Source organism: Propithecus coquereli, unplaced genomic scaffold (assembly GCF_000956105.1).
Source record: "Propithecus coquereli isolate 6110/MARCELLA unplaced genomic scaffold, Pcoq_1.0 Scaffold13, whole genome shotgun sequence".
Classification (NCBI taxonomy): Eukaryota; Metazoa; Chordata; class Mammalia; order Primates; family Indriidae; genus Propithecus; species Propithecus coquereli.
The window spans coordinates 2,690,537-2,709,947 of record NW_012137191.1 but is presented as its reverse complement, the minus strand read 5'-3'; the positions used below and the strand labels follow the sequence as shown (position 1 = coordinate 2,709,947).

General features: G+C 39.2%; 1 protein-coding gene across 1 annotated transcript in view; it reads left to right on the top strand.

Annotated features, from left to right (window-relative positions):
- ANO6 (anoctamin 6) overlaps window positions 1-9,654 on the top strand; it is a 187,239-nt gene extending 177,585 nt beyond the window's left edge. Inside the window, exons 19-20 of the mRNA XM_012638508.1 lie at window positions 1,132-1,237; window positions 6,401-9,654. Of these exons, the coding sequence (XP_012493962.1) occupies window positions 1,132-1,237; window positions 6,401-6,607 (313 nt within the window). The 3' untranslated portion in view covers window positions 6,608-9,654. The remainder of the gene's footprint in view (window positions 1-1,131; window positions 1,238-6,400) is intronic.
- Window positions 9,655-19,411: the final 9,757 nt, after the last annotated feature.

Below are 19,411 nucleotides of genomic sequence, written 5' to 3'. Positions count from 1 at the left end.
TTAATAAGGGGTAGAACTTTCCCAAACCATAAAGCAAGATTTGAAGATGAGAGTTTCAAATGGTTACAAGGAGACTGATCCAGGAGAAAAGTTTTATATCTTAGAAATAGAGAAACTCCAAGAGTTCCAGAAAACCAAGATAATTCAGTTGTTAGGACTAGTGTGTTAAACAGGCACAACCTTAGGATACTGAATGATGACAAACTAGCACCCTCAACTTAAAGACATGAAGATAAGAGCTGTAAATACCTCAGTTGAACAGTATTCTCTAAAAATATTCCAAACTCTGCATTGATTTTAATGGCTGGTGAGCCCAACTGTGGGTGGTATACACCAGCTAATTTACAAGTTGATAGAATTTGTTGACTATGGGGGCATAGAATTTTTTTCCCCAATCAGGTAGTCTTACCTGAAAAGGAGCCTTTAAAACTCATTTAGTCTAACTCTTCAAAGCCTTCACTGATTCAAATTCTCTACAACACAACCAAGAAACCAGAAATAAGCCAAAAATAAATGTTTCAAAGTTACACGTAATAATATTCTTTGCAGAATACTACATTGAATCTGCTTATTCTTACTTTACATAATTCTAATCAGAAATTAAACTCTTCTAGGTTTAATAAATTACAGGCAGAAATGTGCTACCTGAGGAAGATACACTAACGGCAGTAACATGTATCTGACAATGAGAATTAGGTAAAAAGTTATATTGAGCAGGTAGTACTCTGTATAGGGAGAGATAGCCCAATAGCTAAGTGAACCTTGATAACATTATATAAATAAATTTATAAACATGGTCCCCCAAATAGAAATTGTTTTAGCTATATTCCTTTGAGAAAACAGGGATAAAGCTCTGGAGGAAAAAAATTAAGAACTTTAGTTCTTTTATAAAGATCGATTCTTTTTTACACAGATGAGATCTGTAGTTACCATCATTTTCTGATTACCTGTTAAATGAGGTATTACTGTAGTTATTTTGGGGTTTTGTTACCAAATTGAACTCTAGGAGAAAATTTATGTGATATCCAACTTAGCACTGAATCAAATATGACCTCTTTTTAAATGGGGCCCTGGTTTACAGTATTTGATCAAAAAGATTTGTCTCCTAATATGTCTGCATTTTGTTTCCAGGTATCGTGATTTCCGATACCCACCTGGACACCCACAGGAGTATAAACACAACATCTACTATTGGCATGTGATTGCAGCCAAGCTGGCTTTTGTCATTGTCATGGAGGTAGGAAAAGTATACTTTGAAATAGTTTACAAGGCCATATGTTTGCAGAACTTCTATTAAGTGTTGCCAACTCTGTACTTAAAATGTATGATACTTTCTTCCTGATCACTTGCTATCAATAGTTTTAGATTATATGTAAATTAAATGAAGTTGGTTATCTGCTTTAAAAGTTAAAAAACATGCTGTGTATAAGGGGGATTCAATTCTATACAATTCAATATTAACTAAGTGCCTTTTTAAAATTTGGAGCCCTGGGCAGCATGTTGGGCTGTGAAAGGGCTTATTCAGGATGGGTACGATGGCATCTCTGCCCATGAGGAACTTTTATTGCTGTGATAGTTTATTTGTATTATTTCTTTTACTGTGTTATAATAAACCAACTTCTTACAATAGTTTGTTATATCCCTAAAATTGACCAGCTCTGAAAAATGACTAAGGCAACTATGAATTTGCAGTCAATCTATCCAACTCTACTTTTTATTCCCAATGAATAACTACTACCAAATTATAAAGCATCAGAAGTTGCTTGGTGTGGTAAGTTAGGATTACATTTAAGCCGCTAGAAAACCCGTTTATAGTGCCTTAACCAAATAAGGAGTGTTTTCATCCAAAAAAGTTCACTAGAAGGAGGTGGTTGCTCCTGAATCAATACTAGCTCACTGATGTAAGGACCATTTCTAATTCTCTAGGTTTCTCTCGTATGTCACCTTATGGTTGCTATATGGCTACCGCAATTCCAGATAACACATTTACATTCAAGGCAGGAAGGAGGGTGACACCAGCCATATCAGGTTCTTTTTGTCAGGAAAGAATGCTTTGCCAGAAGCCCTCTCAGCAGATTTCCACCTACATCTCATTGGCTAGAACTATAACACCTGGCTCCTCCTAGCAGCAGTGGAGGCTGAGACAGGAGGTATTTCATTTGCTCTGAGTATAATCCAAACCAGTTAGCAAGGAGAAGGTGGTAGGCTACCTGGCTTTGATAACTTCTACTAGTATTTTTTTTAAATAGCTACCAAACATTAACAGGAAAAGAAGAATAATTCATGGCTCATTTACCATCATAAGTGAATTTCTGAAGTACAGTATCTAATATATCAGCCAGAGTCACTAGTGTCTATTCAAATATGTAGTGATTGGACTTCTGCTTTTGATATTACAGTGGATGAGATACTGTAAGGGGCCATCCCACCAAAAACACCTAGAACCAACTTGAAACACAATTCCTTTGGAGTTTTGAGCCTACTGGAAGGGAGGAGACTCTATCACGGGGGAGAACTAGGTGATGGGTTTAAATAGAGCAGTGAGCAGGAAGCTCCCCCGAAGTGCAGTAGGACTCTGAGAGCAAGTGCCACTGCTTGTCAGTGCCTTCATCTCCGAGCTTAAGGAGGCCAGGCCTTCAGGGAAGTGGGAGAGCTGAGCTTGAGACTTCCGGATTAAGTGAGATTTGTCTCTGAGTAGAAGGAAATGCCTATCTTCTCTGGAGAAAAGTATGCTCAATTTAGACCCCAGGTTTTTCTCGGATCAAGATAATCAAATAGGAGCTCACAAAGTTTAATAATGAAAGGGGAAATTTTAAAAATGAATGAAATTCAACAGGAAAAAACAACTGATTTGAACCCTTGATAACTTCAAGAGCTTGAGTTATCAAATAAGGAATATATTAACTATATGAAAATGTTGAAACAAATGGCAAAGTAAAAAATGAGCAAATAACAAACTATAAAAAATAGGACAATTTTGAAAAAACTAAATGGAACTTAGAAGTAAAAATGTATAAATAGTGAAATGAAAAAAATTAACACAGATTAAACAGAAATTTAGGCAAATCTGAAGAGAGAATTAGTGAAGTAAAAGATAGGTCTAAAAACATTACCTCTATCACAGGGAGATAACAAAATGGGAACTATGAAAAAGAAGTTATATATGAAAGACAGAAGGAGAAGTATTACCTTAAAAAAAGAATCACAGAAGCAGAAAACAGATAATAGAGGAGAGGTAATATTTGAAGCGTTAATAGCTAAAGTTTTTCCAGAATAAATGAAAGACAGTTTACAGGGCAGAAAGCATGACATGTATCAAGCAGAATAAATAACAAAGAAATCCACACACACATTGTAAGGAAAATGCAACACAGCAAAAACTTAAAAGTAACCAGAGAAAGGAGACAAATAACTGACAAAGAAAATTAAATTTAGAATGAGAGTAGGCTTTTTAACATTGGAAGCCAGAAAAGAGTAGTCTAATATCTTCAAAACGCTAAAGAAGGTAACTGTAAACCTAGAATTACAGCAAAACTTTGAAAAATTGAAGTTTTTCCACAGTGAAAACATCAGGCCATGTGGCTTTATAGAATGGTACCAAGCTTTTTAGAACAGACCATTTCAACCTTATATAAACTCCTGCAGAGATCAAAAAAAGAGCAGATACTCTCCGACTCATTTGGTGAGGTTAAGAGTAGCACAGATCCTAAAATCAGACAAGAATAGAAAGGAAAGGAAAATTAAAGCCAATCTTGCTCATTACATAGAGGCAAAGATCTTTCTAAAATGTGCAAACTGAAATAATGGATATGTTAATATGTTCCACTATATAGTAAGTCCTCAACATTGTTGATAGGTTCTTGGAAACTGGGACTTTAAGATAACGTGTAACAAATCATTTTTTTTTCCTCATCGTTAGAACATTGAAGGAAATGACATTATTCTGGGACCTATTGTCATTCTGTTGAAATTCACGGTCCCAAGAACCTATCAACAACATTAAGTGAGGACTTAGTGTAGTAACCATTTTACTATATATGTATCTTATAATATCATGGTATATACTTTAACTATATACAAAATTGATTTTAAAAAATGTGCAAACTGAATCTAGCAGTATATTTTTATTTTTTTTAATTTTTTTTTTGAGACAGAGTCTTACTGTGTTGCCTGGGCTAGAGTGCCGTGGCGTCAGGCTAGCTCACAGCAACCTCAAACTCCTGGGCTCAAGTTATTCTCCTGCCTCAGCCTCCCGAGTAGCTGGGACTACAGGCATGCGCCACCATGCCCGGCTAATTTTTTCTATATATTTTTAGTTGTCCAATTAATTTCTTTCTATTTTTAGTAGAGACGGGGTCTCGCTCTTGCTCAGGCTGGTCTCGAACTGCTGAGCTCAAACAATCCGCCCACCTCGGCCTCCCAGAGAGCTAGGATTACAGGCGTGAGCCACCGCACCTGGCCAGCAGTATATTTTTAAAAGATCACACCACATTGGCTTTAATCCAAAAATGTAAGGGTGGCATAACATAGAAATTCCATATATCTACAATGTTATCTCAAAAATAGATGAAAGAAAAATAACCTCTTCCCTACATCCACCTTTGTTGCTTTACTATATAATTTCCATCATCAAACACATCAATATCTCATCTCAACATAAAATTCTCTCCACCCTTATCGCATCTGTTCTGCTCCATCCTCTTCTCAAACTGTTTGTGGCCAGCGCCCTTGAGCGAGTTGTCAGTGTTCTCTGTCCACCATTCCTCTCTCCCTCTTTCTTCTTTGCCTACTCCAGTCATGCTTTCACCTCCTCCACATCACCGAAACTGCTCTTGCCAAAGTCACCAGTGGCCATCATGTTGGCAGATTCCTGTGGCCACCTCCCACCCTCACATTACCTGACTCAGCAGCATTTGACATAGCCGATCACTCACTCTTCCTCACTCGGCTCCCAAGAAAACACTTTTTCTTTTCCTTCCCTCCTACCTCACTGGCCGCTTCTCTTAAGGATCCTGGGACTCATTCCTTGGTTGTTTTCTTTTGTCTGTCTTCATTTTCTTGGTGCCAAATGGACCTAAAAATGGATGTTTCCAGAGCACCTCTCTCCTGAAGTCAACCCATGAATCCAGCTGCCTACCTGACCTTTGTGCTTGATTATCTAATATATTCAAATGTACTGCCCTAAATTCCTGTTTTCCTACATCTACTCCAATCTCTCAACCTGGCCCTAAACCTGTTTGATCCAGTCTTCCCTCTTTTGATTATGACAACTCCATCTCACCAGGTGCTCACACCAGAGTCCTTGGAACCTTTCTTGTTTATTTTCTTTCTTTCACCCTACATCCAGTCTCGTTGGCTTTTCCCTTGAAAATGTATCACTGACTGCTTCTTGCCAACTCTGCTGCTACCACCAGGTCAGAGCTTCAATCGTTTCTTGCCTGGATTAGGTAGGACCATAGTCTCCTGTTTTCCTTTCAGTCAGAATCAAAGCCTGAGTCCTCACAGTGGCACACAAGCCTCCCGTGGTCCAGCCATGCTTCCGTGCCTCTTGGACGTCACTTCTCTCTCACTGCACTCCAGCCTTGCCCTTCCGGAGACGCACTCTGGAGGCTTCTGCCAAACAGACTCTGCACCGACTTTCCCTTTGCCTAGAATGCCTTTCCTCCTGGCATCTGCACAGCTCATTCCCTTGCTTCCTTAAAGTCTTTGCTCAATTAGGCATATCCAAACCAACGTACATAAAATCGGGGGGTGGGGGGGGAAGCCCTTCATAGCACTCACGGTAAGTCTTACACTGCTTTACTGTTCTCCTGTAGCTCTTAACACTTTTTAATACCATGCATAGCTTGATGTTAATTAAGTTTTTTGTATATTATCTCTATTTACCTCACTAGGTCAGGGATTTTTGAATAGTGAATTAAAAAAATAAAGTGTTTAATCTCATTAGTAATCAGGAAAATGCAAAGTAAGACCAAAGTGAAAGTTCATTTCATAATCGCTAAGTTGGTTTTCAAAAATAAGTCTGATGATACCAAGTGCTGACAGGGGTGCAGAGCATCTCACTGCTGGTAAATGCATAAGCTGGTATAATTGCTTCGGAAAATATTTTGGCATCATCTTGTAAAAGTGAACATTCATGTGACATAGACTCTCAGCAGTTCCACTCCTAGGTCTACACTGTTGAGAAACTCTTGCAGGTAATGCTCCAGGATCCAAACATAAGAATGTACAACGGCATTGCTCCCAATACAAAAACCAGAAACAAGCCCAATGCCTGTAGCTAGGGCTTGTATGCGTAGAGTGTCCACTGCCTTGTCCACGTACACTGCCATAAACGAATGAAAGGAACTTGGAGTTCTCCTCCATTTTTTTGTGATTGACATTTTTCTTCTCTCCTCAGCATGTCATCTTCTCTGTGAAATTTATCATTTCATATGCAATCCCGGATGTATCAAAACTCACGAAGAGCAAGATCAAGAGAGAGAAGTACCTAACCCAGAAGCTTCTTCACGAGAGTCACCTCAAAGATATGACAAAAAATATGGGGGTGATAGCCAAGAGGATGACAGAAGTAGTAGAAAACAATTTACGGCCAAAATTAGATTAAGAGCTTTATGTTCTGAGAAGCACTTTAAGGAATTTAGTTCTGTCAAAATATATTATGAATCACTAATGAGAATGTTTAAGTTAAATCACTATGGCAAATATGAGTCTTAACTATAACCATTTCCGTGCATATTATTTTTCAGTTTCAGCTAGCGATGCAGGAACAGGAAGATGTAAAACTTAGATCAATAAGGGCATAAAATTAATCACCTGGAAAACCTAAAGTGTTCCTTTTTTGATAAATTGGAATTTTAGTAACACAGAAAAAGTCTCTTAGTGTACTTAAAAACTGCCCCTTCTTAGCAGAATGGATTTTTTTTTCCTGTTTGATTACTTCATTTGTTTCTGTTCTCAGGCACATGATCTTTATTTTCGGGCAGTGTTCCATTTCTTCACTTTGCCAGATCTGTTCCAGAGTTATCTTTTCCTTACATGCCATCATTAAAGATCAGACATGCGCCCACCTTAATAGCTTTCATGTGATTGAAAATAGCTAACTTGGAATTCAGTTTGAATGAATGCTGCTGTTAAGTGGCAAATAGATTCAAGAATTCACAATGTTTGGGTGTATTGTCACATACCCCCAGAAAGGGAACCTCAGTTCGACAGAGGAAATGGTTTCAGTCTTCATTTTGGCCTGTCTTTCCAGCTCAAAGAAATACTCTTAGTGGGTTGGAATGAAGATAGCAAGGTTTTGAAGCATATTTGTCCTAATCGATGGTGACATCTTTTATCTTCCAGGAGCACTCCTGGAATATCCTGTGCCTAATCAATGTTGACTGCTTTGCAGATCTCAAGGGAATAGGATGACAAAAGTAGGGAAGGTTATAGATTCCAATAGAACTGTAACTCATGTTGACCTGGATAATTAACTTATCTCTTCTAGAGATGTGTCATTTCTTGGGGGAAAAAATGATATCACATGATTAAAATTATACTTTTATCAACTTAATTGTCTGGAAAAGATAAGCCCATCAGTTTCCCAGCAGATGACTTTTATTCATTAGATGGAGGAGGTACAGTATTACAAATCACCAAGCGCCTTCATGACAGCTCACTCATGGCCATTGTGGCATGACGATGTTGCGCATGGTCAGGAACAGCAAGTGCACTAATTATGAGCCATGCTAATTATGCTCCTTGTGCGGGGCGTGCCTTTCACCAGGGAGTCTGCAGGACTTGGCTTGTTTCTATACGTCAAGTGCTCAACATACCAAAGCATCTGCCATAGTGACTGTGGCTTCATCCACTTATTCTGGGCCCAGTAACTCATCTGTAATTGTATGATTGCACAAGAGACAGGAATATACTCAGATTATTTCTGATCAAAAAGACTCTGGCTTTGACTTGAGCTTCCAGCCTCTTCTAGAGCCAATCAGGCAGTTAAGGGTAATAAAGGAAAATGGTTTGGCCACAAACTGTACCAGTATCTGAAGATTACTTCCTGCTGAACTCGTATCCCATCACAGATCTTGCCCCCTCAGCTTGCTCAGCCTAGCAGTCTGCTCTGCTTCACTGCCTTTTAAGCATCAGGCCCTCTGGGAGCTCTGGAGAAGACACGGAGCCAGCACCTCTCTCCCTTGACTGGTGATGGGTCAGTGCTGGGTGCAGGAGGAGGTGGTGATTTGCATCCTGTTCGTGCTGGATGGGCTCCACCCACTGGGATGCTGTCAGGTGCTCAGGTGCCAGAGGAGCCAACCTGTCAGCATCCCAGCAGCTAGGGAAAGTGAAACATGTTTCAGTAATCAGGTTTTAGAGTCTTGTGATAATAAAGTAGCTTAAAAAAAAAAAAGTGTTTATATAGGATTCATCAAAGCAGTATTTCTGGGCTTTCGAATTGTCCCAGTGGATCAGGGACAACATTTTGCTATCTTTCTTAATCATGTTAACGATGTGGTCAGAGAGTGTTCAAGACAGGCCACGTAAGGTCTGACTGCACTAGGATGGAGAAATGAATTTCTTCCTGCTGAAAGAAACCGTTTTTCATTTGGCACAGCCCAGATGGGCATGCCACAGTTCCTTTCCTCACTCCCCTGTGATACTGCCCCTGGGAGGGGGTATCGCTTCCTCTCTATTTTTACCTCTTTTCTCTAAAGTGTGTGACTATCTCTTAGTGTTTGAATTATGGCAATTAATCACTGTTTATGCCAGCATGGAAAAGAAAATACTTTTACCTTATCTCCTTGTATATATGATAGAACTGCAGAAGAAACATACATTTATGTTTTCATAGCCCCAGCAAAGAGAATCCTCTTCATAGTTTAAAATGTGCTGCTGTAGACAGGAGGGAAAACACCTCTACATTTTTAAAGGCAGCAAATGTGATGTCTGACGTCTGACACTGCTAAGAAGATGCCCAAAAGAATAAAATAATGGAGCCCCAGGGTCACTCATGCCATCCACAATGTTAATGTGAGTCCAGGGATGACTTGTGGTGAAGAACATGGGGCAAGGGCTGCAGACCATAGCGGCTACATCTGTAAGCAGGAGCAGAGGTGGCAGCCCCAGGGAAACCTGTGGCCGTGGACCTGGGAAGGGAGAATCTGGCCCCCGACCTGTCCAGTGTTAACCACTAAAGAAATTTTAGCTTTCTATCTATCTTTTTTGTAATGCCTGTGAATTTTAATGAATTGAAGCGTTAGACCAAATACTCAGGGGATTTTTCTTTAAACATCCCTCAGATATTTTAGCTATGTTATTAGAAAGGGAAAGCAATCATTTTTGTTTTAAAACTAAACAAGGCCATCTTGTATACTGTCACCAAAGTGTTCCCTTTTTAATGCACATGTGTCTTGAATTTCATGAAGCATTAATTCACAAGGGGTCAGAATGTGCTCTTTCATTGAAACACTTCTTGTACCATTCTCTTATGTCCATAAGATGCGTGAGAAGTTAAAATGTATGAGCAGCTTAAGTGAAATATTCATGATGCTTTTCCTACACTGTAGCATAAGATGTAAAGTTTGTAATTAATGTTTGTTAATTTCTGTGCATTTTAATATTCTTTTATAATTATGAGCATTTTAATAAATTTGATTTTTTAAACAATACAGTGGTCTACTCTGTATTTAATTGTCTTAATGTTTTTTTAAGGAAGAGAACAAATATATATCTGCTATTAACTAGTGACCAGTTATGTATCGCTTGGATAACAAATGTGCACTTTTGTGTAAGTGTATCTAAAATGATATATTTTAACAGCCACCACTTACTTTGGAACATGGGTTTTCTAGGAAAAAGTAGGGATAGGGTTTCAGCTGAGGCTGCCGCATGCAGTGTTGGGATTGAGCCCCTCACAAGGCACCAAGCGTGGAGACCCAGGAGGAGCTGACGACCAGCCCACCATGCCAAGTGGCCCAGTGTGGGCATTGGCTAGGAGGAAAGGGTGCTTTTCTCTAATTGCATGAAAATGTCTTCCACTTGCTAAACCAGGATTGCAGGGGACAGTGCCAACCAGAAAGGACAAGTTCTCTATAAGTATCAGAAAGTCTCTGTAAGGACTGACAGCAGGCCTAGGTGCAGAAAGGGGAATTATAGATAAAGCATACTCTCATTACAAAGATCAATCTTTCCTTTATCCTGAGAAACACATAATCTAGATTTTACTCATTCTATCCGTTGATTTTCTTGAACAGCTTAAATCTCAATAGGTTTACAGTAAAACTATAAGTTAAATATATTCCATAACTGGGCCGACAGGAAAAAGTCTCGTCTGATCACTAAACTATGCACTTGGGACCAAGTCTAATAATGTTCTTCCCCTTCAACCACTATGCGCCCAGCAGAGGGGCAATTAGAGGTTGATTTCTGAAGCAAAGTACCCCCTTCTCATCTGGGGGAACAAAGGTATTCATCTGACAACCACCAGACACTGGGCCATATGTTTCCTTATATGTTACCTCACTGTCAATATAACTCTACGCTGAGACTTGAAGTAGCTTGTTTTTTAAAAGATTATAAAATATAAGTATGTGATTATAAAAGAAAAGCAATATGTTATTTAAAAATCCCAAGCTGTACAAAAAGGCTGTGCAGGGAAACCCCAGGCTCAGCTCACTCCCCAGAGGTCCCAGTAAATGTGAGTTGGGCCGTCAGGCAGACTCTGTGCCCAGAAGAAACTTAAGAGATTTGCTTTGGAGCTTTAAAAATTACATTCAGTGTATTAAGGTTGCAGATCAGAAAGCTAGTTATTTCCTTAAGCTCAGCCCAAATCCTATTCATAAATCTAGCAAATTTCACCAGTCACTCTTTATAAGTCTTTTGAATAATGTTTGGTTCCACTTGCAAATTTAATGAAATATGTTAAAATATCTGCAATAGCATTTACAAATACAGTGTATTCCATTTCCTTTTTAAATACTTCCAATTATCTGATAAATAGTGACCAAGAGGATGTAACTAATGAAACATGAACTCTTGTTTCTCTCTCTGCCTTCTCTTTCGAGGACGCCTTTTGCGAAACCATTTAGGCCGTGTTCCCCCCGTCAGCCTTCATTACTGAGACACTGAATATACAAATACATGATGGCCAGACAATGTATAAACAGAACTGTGACCCACAACCTGCAGCAACCTGCCCAGGAAACCAATCCTTTATGTACAATAATCAACCCAGGAAGCCAAACTGCTGTTAAGTGAGACTTAAAGTCAGACTGCTATCTGTAGGGACAAGCCAGGAAGCTAAAGAATAACTTAGGTAACAATTGGCCCAGTGTGGCCAAGACTTGATTAATAACTGACAGCTTCCCTAGTTTTGGTCCTTGTTTGCACCTTAGGACCACCAGAGACAATCGTGCAAAGGGGCAAATCTCTCAGGAGACTCCATTGATCAGTGAAAGGTTTCCTTTCCCTCATCTCTGCTGTGTGGATATAACTAAAAAAAAAAAAAAAAAACTCCATCTGGTTGCTCCCCAAAATACTGAAAACCAAACATATGTAAGGAGCAGCTCCCTGGAAATTGTTAAAATTGCCCTTTTCATTGGTGGTGGGACAAATACAACCCCAGGAGCTCCCACAGGAGCCCAGAGAGAACCTATCACGTTAACACTAACCATTCATTAATAATGAGGCAGGTTAATGCATTCTTGAGACCTCCTCTTCAATTTCCTTCATAAGGAAATCATTTCATTACCTTCCTCGTTTCAATCTAGGAAATTGTACTGAAAGCCTAAAATAAAACTTCCCAGACAATATTCTTCCACATCACCTTTGGAAGCTCTATTACTGTTCAGTGTGAACAGCGTAATTCCTAATACTTGATCATGGCACTCCCGTTACAAGAGGAATGATCCCTGGATGTCTCTTGAGAGCTCACTCCCTGGGTTTCCTATTGTATTCAGGGCTCCATCCCTTTGCAATTTGCCAGCCTGGATAATATCATAGTATCTTTTTTTCTAAATCTTGCCCCACTTAACATCTCCATTCATTCCTGGGCACCTAATTGCTTAATATTCGTTCCCCTGATTAACTGCTGCAGTTAATGGTAGGAGAGACAGCAGCCCAGTGTCCTGCTCACAAACCACCCTGCAATGCAGCCCAGTTTCTGCCTGGATGGCCAGGCTGTTACAAACATATCAGTCCTCCAAACATTTCCTTAGCAACTCTGACCTGCTGCACCAGCCAAACTAAACCAAATCTTTGTCAGCTGGGAACCAGCGCCTGGGGCAAATGTACTCCCTTCCCACCCACTAGCATATTATAAATGATGAGAGAAAGGAACAGAAACCTTGCCTGGAGTAAAAAGTGAGGGTTTCAATGTATTGATCTAAGCATCTCAAGAATATAGTTGGCTTCATCAAAAATATATCATGTTTTAATTAGGGTCGACAAGTGCATTTAGAGTATAAGAGAAGGTCACTGGGAAAAAAATGAGGGCAATGGTTGGGTAGAAGAAGTGTTGTGGTTAGTTTACCTGGGTGCAAGGCAGCCTGCCAGGTATAAGAAAGGAGATAAGATTTAGAAACAGAGGACCTTGACTCAATGTCTTGGATCTGCCACTGCCTAGATTCATAGCCTTTAGAAACTTGGGAGACTAAATACCCAACCAGACAATGGCCAGACAATATATAAAAGTAGAACTCTGATCCACAACCTGCAGCAACCTGCCCAGGAAAAGCCCGTATCTACGATCAGCCTAGGCGGCCACCCCGGCTATAAGTCAGCCTTGTAGGAAGTCAGACTGCTATCTCTAGGACAATCCAGGAAGCTAAACAATAACTTATGTAACAACTAGCCCAATATGGCCAAAACTTGATTAGTAACAGCTTTGCTAATTTTGGTCCCTGCTTACACCTTAGGACCAACCAGAGACAGCCAAATATGCCCCCTAACCAGTCACATGGGATGTCCTCCTTCTAGTTAGCCTGCCTGCAGCTTCCCCACACCAGCAGCCTCCAATCACCTGAGGCCTTCCCTATTATCGCCTATAAAACTTTCCTACTCCTCTGTCTGCCTTTGAGTCCCCAGCAAAACACAAGTGACAGGGGTTGACTCCTTTGCTGTAGCAAGATTGGAGTCAATACACTTTGCCTGTTCTCATTTGGTTGAACTTTACTTCCACAAATTTATTAAACCTTTCCAGGCTCCAGCTTCCTAAAGTGGGGCTAAATAGTTTCCTCCAATGAAGTCCCCAATGTCGATGCTTTTCACACTGGATTCAGTGTGCCAGGGAGTATAAGAAACCACAGGATAAACATGAGGTGTCTTCGTGGAAGGGAGGGTTTCAATGATTAAGGGAGAAATGGTCATATTAAAATAAACAGATATTTTGAAAGTGAATGCAAAATTTAAATGAGTTTTTCATAGAAAATAACAGCCTTTAAAGAAATTCCATACTTACAGTGAGCTGCTTCATGCCCCAGGTTATACCTTCACTTCCTCTGTCTTCAGTGGAACTTGGTGGAAAAGACTGAGAAGTGTTGACGTACGTTGAAAGCACCTCGTCGGCCACGACATTCTGGAATACTGATTCTCATACTATCATCTACGTTCTCCTGAGAGGGTCTAAGACCTTCTCAGGAGGTCCACAAAGGCAAAACTATTTTTACAGTATCACAAAGACATTCTTTGCCTTTTTCACTGTCATTCTCTCACGAGTGTACAGTGGAGTTTCCAGGGGTTCTATGACATAAGCTATGGCCACAGATTGAACACAGGAGCAGTTAATGAGCATCTGGCTGTTTTCTATTAAGCCAGACATTAAAAATGTAAACCAATGTCACTCTTCTCACTACATTATTTTGAAAAAACAGTTATTTTTTGTTAAAACATTTTCTGTTTTACATGTCATGGATTTATTCTTGTTATTTTAAAATTAATGAGCAATTTATTAAAATTTCTCAATTTTAGTTTCTAATACAGTAAATATTATAATATGATTCACCCAAACAAAATATTTTGCTTTCTTAAAACTTTAAGAGTGTAAAAGGGTTCTGAGGCCAAAAAATTTGGAGAACAACTGCTTTATAAAAATTGGAACCAGAGGAAACCATGCCATTTATGTTTAAGTTGGAGAGTACACTCCAAGTGTGAGGGTGACACAAAAGACCAATGCACCCCTTCCACTCTCCATGCACGTGAAATCCATCTTCTGGTTAATGTCACTGACCTCTAGTAAAGCTCTGTCTCCAATGCAAGGTCTGCATTGGTGCTTTGGCTTAGACAAGCTGCCTCGTCCTGCTCAATACCTGCTGAGCTCTGGGTCTTCATTCCCCAGCTGTCTGTCCTGGGCCGCATAGTGTGATGAGGCCTGCTGTGGGTTGTGTATCCTGCCACATTCAGCATATATTTGTGTATGTATATTGCATTGCAGGCTATTTTTCTTAGATATTTTGGGATTCCAGGGGAGGAACTATGACCAGCAATATAGATTGAGCAACCCTAATCTGAAAACCTGGAATTTGAAATGCTCCAAAATCCAAAACTTTTTGTGACCCCACGAGTGGAAAATTCCACACCTGATCTTGTGACAGGTTGCAGTCAAAATTCAGTCACACCACCCACAGTTTATTCAGCATCACCAAGGGGAAAATCAAATTATCTTCAGGCTATGTATATAAGGTATATATGAAACATAAATAAGTTTTATCCCCAAGATATCTCATTATGTATGTGCAAATATTCCAAAATCTGAAAAACATCCAAACTTCAAGACATTTCTGGCCCCCAGCATTTTGAATAAGAGATACTCAAACTGTCTTAGTGTGACTAGTGTGCAAAAAAGTGGTCAGGACTACAAATCCTGGTGTCATTTAAAGACTCACTGCAAAAACATGGTCACACATTGATCCTGTAAGCCATATTCAGGAAGTAATCTCATTAAAAATATTTCTTTCAGGCCGGGCGCGGTGGCTCACACCTGTAATTCTAGCACTCTGGGAGGCCAAGGCGGGCGGATTGTTTGAGCTCAGGAGTTCGAAACCAGCCTGAGCAAGAGTGAGACCCCGGTCTCTACTAAAAATACAAAGAAATTAATCGGACAACTAAAAATATATAGAAAAAATTAGCTGGGCATGGTGGCACATGCCTGTAGTCCCAGCTACTCGGGAGGCTGAGGCAGAAGGATCGCTTGAGCCCAGGAGTTTGAGGTTACTATGAGCTAGGCTGATGCCACGGCACTCACTCTAGCCTGGGCAAAAGAGTGAGACTCTGTCTCAAAAAAAAAAAAAATTTCTTTCAAACAAGGAAGATGGCATATTTATTCACTGTTTTATTTCTAGCAGACCTGACAGAGTAAATGTTCAATAAATATTAATATTTGTTGGATTCAACAATGAATGCCTCATCTGCCTCTCTCCATCTGATATCAGCTTTTTCCAGCCAAAAGATTTAGGAAGCGTATCCAGGAAAGTAGGATAATGTTAAGATGGAAATGACAGTTGATTGCTCTAGACGTCAAATCAAGATGGGTAAAGGAAGAATGTTAGTTTGGTACAATGGCTGAGGAGTCAGAAGTCCTGCTGGTAAACTATGAGAAAGCATCACCTAGGTGTCTTGCATAAGAGTTGCTGCTACTTCTCCAACCACCAGACCACCACTGGAATGAGTCACAGCCAAGATGCAGGTTACAATAGCCTTCTGAGGTGGGCTGATGACAATGTTTTAGACACAGGTCACATACAGGCCAATATGAAATCCAAAATAGTAAGCAACAGCTCCTCCAGATGAGAAGGAATCAGTGAAAGAACTCTGGAAGTATGAAGAATCAGAACAAAAGATCTCCCCCAAAAGGGAACATCAGCCTGTAGCAATGGATACTAACCAAAATGAAAATAATGAAATTACAGATAAAGAATTCCAAATATGGATTATAAGGAAGCTTAATGTAATCCATGAGAAAATGGAAAACCAACTCAAAGAAACCAGAAAACAATTCAGGAAATGAATTAAAAATTCACTAAAGAGATCAACATATTAAAGAAAACCCCGATAGAACTTCTGGAAATGAAAAATTCATTTAAGGAAACACAGAACACAGTGGAAATTTTAAGAACAAAGTAGGCCAGGCAGAAGAAAGAATCTCAGAGCTTGAAGACAACTCTTTCATGTTAAATCAGTCAAAAATAATGAACAAGAATTAAGAGAAATGAACAAAGCTTATGAGAAATAGTAGAATATGTAAAAGACCCAAATATAGAAATCATAGGCATCCCAGAGGGTGAAGGAAAAAATGCACAAAAGCTGGAAAACCTATTTGAGGGAATAACAGAGGAAAACTACCCTGGTCTTGCTAGAGATTTAGATATCCAGGTACAAGAAAGAAACTCAACAGACACCTGGGAGACTAATTGCAAAGAGACAATCAGCAAGACACATAGTCATCAGACTGGCCAAAGTCAATATGAAGGAGGAACTCCTGTAAGCCCTAAGACAAAAACATCAAGTAACTTACAAAGAAAAACCTGTCAGGCTAACTGTACACGAAGGAGGAACTCCTGTAAGCCCTAAGACAAAAACATCAAGTAACTTACAAAGAAAAACCTGTCAGGCTAACTGCAGACTTCTCAACAGAGACCTTACAAGCCAGAAGGCATTTAGGCCCCATCTTCTGTCATCTTAAATAGAACTGCCAGCCTAGAATTTTGTATCCTGAAAAACTAAGTCTCATAAATGAAGGAGAAATAAAGACTCCTCCAGACAAGCAAACATTGAGGGAATTTGTCAAGACCATACCTGCCCTGCATGAAATACTCAGAACTTCATTATACATGGAGCAACACAATGAGCATCTTCTGATGTAAAACCACCCAAAAGCTGAAATTCAGAGGTCAAATAAAGCAGTAATACAAGCAGTAAAACTAAGCAATAAGGTATAACCAACAGGATGAACAGAATAGTATCCCACATATCAATTCTATCAATCAATTTAATTGACTTACATTCCCCACTCAAGAGACATAGGCTGGATGAGTGGATAAAAAAATATGAGTATCTGCTGACTCCAGGAAACACATCAAATCCACAAGGACTCTGACAGACTCTAGGTGAAGGTGAAGGGATAGAAAAAATTATTCCATGCAAATGGAAACCAAAAGAAAGCAGCTGTAGCCATTCTTGTGTGAGATTAAATTGACTTTAAATCAACAATAGTAAAGAACGACAAAGATGGTCATTATATAATGGTAAAGGGAACAATTCGACAAGAAGATATAACAATCCTAAATATCTATGCACCTTAACATAGGAGTGCCAGATTCATAAAGCAAACCCTACTGGACCTAAGTAGAGAGATAAACAGCAACACTGTAATTTCTGGGGACTTCAACAGCCCACTGATAGAACTGGACAGATCATCTAAGCAGAAAATAAATAAAGAAACACTGGACTTAAATGGGACTATAGAACAATTGGGCCTAACAGACATTTACAGAACATTTTACCCAAAAACTAATGAATATACATTCTGTTCATCAGCACATGGAACATTCTCTAAGATTGATCATATTTTAGGCCACAAAATATGACTCAACAAATTCAAAAAATTCACAAAGTCATAGAAATTAAACAACCTGCTGCTGAATGATTATTGGATCAAAATGAAATTAAGATGGAAATTAAAAGATTCCTCCAACTGACTGACAAAAAGAACTCAAGCTATCAAAATCCATGGGATAGGCCGGGCGCGGTGGCTCACGCCTGTAATCCTAGCACTCTGGGAGGCTGAGGCGGGCGTATTGTTTGAGCTCAGGAGTTCGAAACCAGCCTGAGCAAGAATGAGACCCCGTCTCTACTAAAAATAGAAAGAAATTAATTGGACAACTAAAAATACATAGAAAAAATTAGCCGGGCATGGTGTCGCATGCCTGTAGTCCCAGCTACTCGGGAGGCTGAGGCAGAAGGATTGCTTGAGCCCAGGAGTTTGAGGTTGCTGTGAGCTAGGCTGACGCCACGGCACTCACTCTAGCCTGGGCAAAAGAGTGAGACTCTGTCTCAAAAAAAAAAAAAAAATCTATGGGATAAAGCAAAAGCAGTCCTAAGGGGAATATTCATAGCCTAAAATGCCTACATCAAAAAGACAGAAAGACTATAAATTAACAATCTAATGGCACATCTCAAGGAAGTAGAAAAGGAAGAGAAAATCAAGTCCAAAGCCAGCAGAAGAAAAGAAATAACTAAGGTCAAAGCAGAAGTAAACAAAATCAAAAACAAGAAAGTAATACAGAAGATCAATGAAACAAAAAGTTGGTTCTTTGAAAAGATAAGCAAAATTGATAGATCTCTTGCTAGATTAACCAGGAGTAGAAGAGAAAGGACTCAAATAAGCTCAATTAGAAATGAAAAAGGGGATATTATAACTGATACCACAGAAATACAAAGTATCATCTCTGAACTGAAAAGTATATAGGAAATGGATGAATTTCTGGAAACACACAACCTCCCAAGACTCAACAAAGAAGAAATAGAGCCCAATGGCAATCACAGCAACAATAAAAATAAATAAATGAGACTTTATTAAATTAAAAAGCTTCTACACAGCCAAGGATATAATTAACAGAACAGACAGACGACCTACAGATTGGGAGAAAATATTCACAAGCTATACATCTGATAAAAGACTAACAAACAGAATCTAAAAGAACGCAAGCAAATCAGCAAGGAAAAAAATCAAACAATCCCATTAAAAAGTGGGCAAAAGACATGAACAGAAGCTTTTCAAAAGAAGATAGACAAATGGCCAATAAACATGTGAAAAAATGCTCAACACATCACTAATCATTGGGAAAATGAAAATTAAATCCACAATGAGATATCACCTTACACTAGTCAGAATGGCTTTTATTAAAAAGTCCAAAAACAATAGATGCTAGTGTGGATACAGAGAGAAAGGATTGCTTATACACCGTTGGTGGGACTGCAAATTTGTACAACCTCTGTGGAAAGCAGTATGGAGATGCCTCAAAGAACTATTAATAAAAGTAGACCTACAATTTGATCCCACAATCCTACTACTGGATATTTACTCAAAGGAAAATTCATTTTATCAAAAAGACACCTGCACTCAAATGTTTACTGTAGCACAATTCACAATTGCAAAGATGTGGAATCAGTCCAAATGCCCATCAGTTCATGAGTGGATTAACAAAGTGTGGTATATATACATCATGGAATACTACACAGCCATAAAGAAGGATGACTTAATGAGTTTTGCAACAATTTGGATGGAACTGGAGACCACTATCCTAAGTGAAGTATCCCAAGAATGGAAAAACAAACACCACATGTACTCACTATGAAATTGGAACTAACAGATGAGCACACATGTGCATAGAGGGAAGTAAAACTCAACGGAAATCAAGTAGGGGGCAGG